The sequence below is a fragment of the Dinoponera quadriceps genome, unplaced genomic scaffold (assembly GCF_001313825.1).
Source record: "Dinoponera quadriceps isolate SergipeBrazil2010 unplaced genomic scaffold, ASM131382v1 scaffold2099, whole genome shotgun sequence".
NCBI classification, from domain to species: domain Eukaryota; kingdom Metazoa; phylum Arthropoda; class Insecta; order Hymenoptera; family Formicidae; genus Dinoponera; species Dinoponera quadriceps.
In genome coordinates, this window is record NW_014556157.1 from 11,012 (window position 1) to 15,302 (window position 4,291).

The window sequence follows — 4,291 nt, forward strand, 5'->3', positions numbered from 1 at the left end:
AAGATGTACCGGTAAATTATACTATTTTTGTTATAAGTTTAGTATATCATTCAAAAACATCTTTTTTTAATGTGCCAAGTTGTAACAAGTAGCTACAAATTTTTATATAATTATTATTATTATTTAAATTATTATTTGCATTTTTTATTATTATTTATACTTTAATTATTGAAGCAGACCTTTTGCAACTCAACCTTTATTTCTTATTTATCTTTCTTTTCTCATTTCCTTACTCGTTTGCTCCAAGTATTACGGAGAATTAATTTACGGAGAATTAAAGTAGCGAACTACCGATATATCAAACTCGATGTTGCCCATTTATTAATATCTAGAACTGTAATTCTTGGATGGGGATATTTTGTTATTATTATAATTGCAATCCCATAACGCGTCCGGAAGGACATATAAGAATAGTGTTGCACCACGTTAACGGTCGCGCAGTTTTCGCGCTTGAATGAGTGAAAAATGCAGATGTTACGGTAACGTGTACTCCTTGCAACGTTAACTATAATTCGTAACTGAACTTGAAATGTTTCCCTGCGCGTCGACGGCCGAGAGGCGCGACGTCACGCTTGGTCGTCCGTGAAAACGGCTGCTTAGAGTGCCGAGGATTCCTCTTAGAGTTTAGTTTCAGGCTCTAAACGTGTAACGAAAATACTACATTAAATATTCCACGCCCACTTGGACAAAGCTATCAAATTCAACAGGCCTAAATGCTTGAATATTGATATTTTTATGATTAATCAAGAGTGTTGTGTATTACAGCGCCTGTAGTAAGCCCGGAAGAAGTATGATAGCGTGATGAAATAATAAAATGTTGCTACTCAATCGATTACACAGCAATTTAAACTGGACTTCAATTCTAAAGGTATCTAATGTTAGGAATCGAAAACTCCCATAAACTCTGACGATTAAGAAAATATTATTTCGGCTAATTATTATGATAATTGTTAATCTCTAAAAACGTCGATATTTATACGAATAATCAATCTGTATCAATGATGTTCGCTATAAAAGTATTAGTATACGTTCGTGCCAAATTTGCTTGACGCTATTAGCAATTATGATGAAGTCCGTTCGAGAGATAATAGATAATAAAAATAAAGATAATAGAGGCTAATTTCGTTAAATCTGCAAAATCAGTATCACACCAATCCAGAATATGTATGCACAAAATCCTTACTTTCCAGAAATTCGAAAAAAAATATCGAATATTTGTACTTTTCAAAAAAAGTATCAAATATTTGTACTTCTCAACTTGTACCGGGTAATTTTAGAATATATGCAACTATGGGCTTGTCAAAATTAATTTTTGCAAATGTGTGCGTAAGCTTTCCCTTTCTGTGATGACAGGTCGCGACAAAGTATCAAGGACAATGAATCCCTGATAATCCATTTTTCACATCTTAATCGCGTCGTGAAGGTGATAGCATTGATGGAGACTATACTTGCGATAATCCAACGTTTATCACAGTCAGCGCTATATGAGGAAAATCGATGATAACGTTGGAAAGTATACCCCGACTTCTCGAGGTACAGTGACAGTTGTCGATTTGACGTATATCAAGCCGGATTGAAGATGACGAAGCTAAATCCTCCCTTCGTGATCATCGCCTTGGTAGTCGCACTCGCCGTTGTTCATTCAGGTATGCGTTATAAATTTTTGGTAATTTATTTAATTGCTCATGATTTTGTAAGTGAGTAATTACTTCCCAAAGCAAAAGATTGTAAACTCACATCGTGGTTATAATAGTCATTGTTAATTATTACGTAGGTGATGTCAGAATCGATAAAATGGGAAACAATGCGTGTAATTAATTAAAATAAATTATATAAAATTTTCCTCACTTTTAGTTTCATTGCAATATACAATCATATTCTAAGATATTTTATTTCGTTGCTTTTTCTTAGGACAGGCATTGAAATGTTATGTATGCGACTCGGAAGAGAATGAAAAGTGTATGAGTGACGTAAATTCATTCGAGCCAGAAGAGTGTCCTACTACGACTACAGTTTCTACTCCAACTGCTACAGAATCAACAGAATCGACGGAATCAACAGAACCGACGACATCAACAGAATCGTCGAAACCAATAGATCCGACGAAACCAACAGAACCGACGAAACCAACAGAATCGACGGAATCAACAGATCCGACGAAATCAACAGAATCGACGGGATCAACAGAACCGTCGAAATCAACAGAATCGACGGAATCAACAGAACCGACGGAATCAACAAAATCGACGGAATCAACAGAACCGTCGAAATCAACAGATCCGACGGAATCAACAGAATCGACGGAATCAACAGAACCGACGAAACCAATAGAACCGACGAAACCAACAGATCCGACGGAATCAACAGAATCGACGGAATCAACAGAACCGACGAAACCAACAGATCCGACGAAAGCAACGGAATCGACAGAACCGACGAAACCAACAGAACCGACGAAACCAACAGAACCGACGAAATCAACAGAACCGACGAAACCAACAGAACCGTCGGAATCAACAGAATCGACGGAATCAACAGAACCGTCGAAATCAACAGAACCGACGAAACCAGAAATAGAAAAGATAGACGAAATATATTCAGGTAAAGATTCAAATAAAATAGATGACCCGATAAACTCAGGAGAAGCATTTGCAAAAGAAGTGTCATCCAATAAAAAATGTAAGTTCTCCAAATTCACGAAGAAAAATAACTCTTTTAATATTAAATGAACTACATTTATTCGAATCTCTATTTTACTGTTAATTTATCTTACTTTGTACATTGTACGTTAAAAAGAATCTTTTTCGAGTTTATCGATTATATCGATTATACACACCAATTATATCAATCACATAATAGGTTAAACAGTGGCACAGTAGCAATTAAGATTTTTTAGTGGCTTGTACTGTGTCAATGTATTTGTGCCTTATGATTATTTCATAAGAAAATATTATTCAGAAATCATAATATATTTATGACCTAAAATATAAAATCACTTATAGAAAAATAAATAATATGTTATATCCTTACCGCTTGGTTGGGTAACAATCATGCTGCATGAATATATAGACAGAATATATGTATCGCGGAAAACCTTCATAATCCTGTGTAGTAAATATTAAAACTAATATGCTAGTCTATGTAAACCTTATTGTAAAGTAATTCTGAGTGAAGTATGAAATATCTAGCATGCACTAATTGCTTTTTTTTCTTCAGTTCAACCGAGATTTTTTAATAGACCACGCAGAAGCATACTTTCTATATTATCACCAAGAACACATGATGAAGTCAAATGGGCTTGTAGAAAAATTAAAGAAGGTAAGTATTCTTATTATTCCGTAATTATTTTTAATATTCTATCGTATTTATTATCATAAAATCCCTATCATATCTATTAGAAACATAAGGACACAAGAGTTTTAACTTCTTTTTCCGCCTCATCATTAAAATGTCAAAATCGGTTAAACATTCGAATAAATATTCCATTGTAGCTTAGAAAAATCTACATAACGACACAATACTAATCTATAATAATCTTTGACGTAACGTAAAATATGCCGCTCGTTTGCAATAAATTAAAAGGGATTCAATAGTACATTGCATTTGTATGCATGCATTATATTTTAATATCTCATTGCTTACTATTTTAGACGCATTTTTCTTTTATCTAGTAACAAATAAAATTGACACTAATAAGTCATATTTTCTATTTTTAGAAAAAGGTGACAAGACGCGTGTCAAGCGTGAATGTATCCGTGCCGAAGTTGAGTGCCCGGAAAATCTAATTGAATGTAAAACTTGCGACCAAGATAAATGCAATAATGCCAATGTGGTATCAATTAGCATGGTAACTTTGGGATGCCTGGTGCTGTCATGGATGTTTGCGTTTGCTTTTACAAATTTTTATTAGCTCCTGAACTTATACAGCACCTGTAACATTATGCTGCATTATTTGATTGAAGAAACATACGTTCACTTCTTTTATAACTGACAAAATTATAACTGACAAAATATTATCGCGAATTCGTGTATGTTAAATAAAATTTGCATATATAAATAAAAGTATCTTTTTAAGATTATTAAACACAAGTTAACAGTGACGCGAAGTGGTTTGTGCGGTCCATGACAGTTATCACTAATGTAATATAACACGTCGTGACGTTAAAATGAAATGAGCACTATCCACGAAAAACCCGATGTATTATAAATCTTGCAATAAAAACGGAAAATAATAAGCGTTTCTCTTATTACACATTAGCACATAGTTGTCCTGTATAAAATGACTTTACAT

At 33.8% G+C, this 4,291-nt stretch overlaps 1 protein-coding gene across 1 annotated transcript; it reads left to right on the top strand.

The window, feature by feature from the left end:
- Positions 1-1,579: 1,579 nt before the first annotated feature.
- On the top strand, positions 1,580-3,935 carry LOC106747029 (cell wall protein DAN4-like). The gene is made up of 4 exons (XM_014624266.1): positions 1,580-1,646; positions 1,912-2,679; positions 3,217-3,318; positions 3,717-3,935. Exons 1-4 carry the CDS (start codon positions 1,580-1,582, stop codon positions 3,908-3,910), a joined length of 1,131 nt encoding a protein of 376 aa, XP_014479752.1. The 3' UTR covers positions 3,911-3,935.
- The last annotated feature ends 356 nt before the right edge of the window (positions 3,936-4,291 follow it).

Bases quoted from the DNA above. Each gene is read 5' to 3' on its own strand.
- LOC106747029 (XM_014624266.1), top strand. From the start codon at position 1,580: ATGACGAAGCTAAATCCTCCCTTCGTGATCATCGCCTTGGTAGTCGCA. The intron at 2,680-3,216 runs GTAAGTTCTCCA...TTTTTTCTTCAG, and splicing joins AGTGTCATCCAATAAAAAAT to TTCAACCGAGATTTTTTAAT. The intron at 3,319-3,716 runs GTAAGTATTCTT...TTCTATTTTTAG, and splicing joins TTGTAGAAAAATTAAAGAAG to AAAAAGGTGACAAGACGCGT.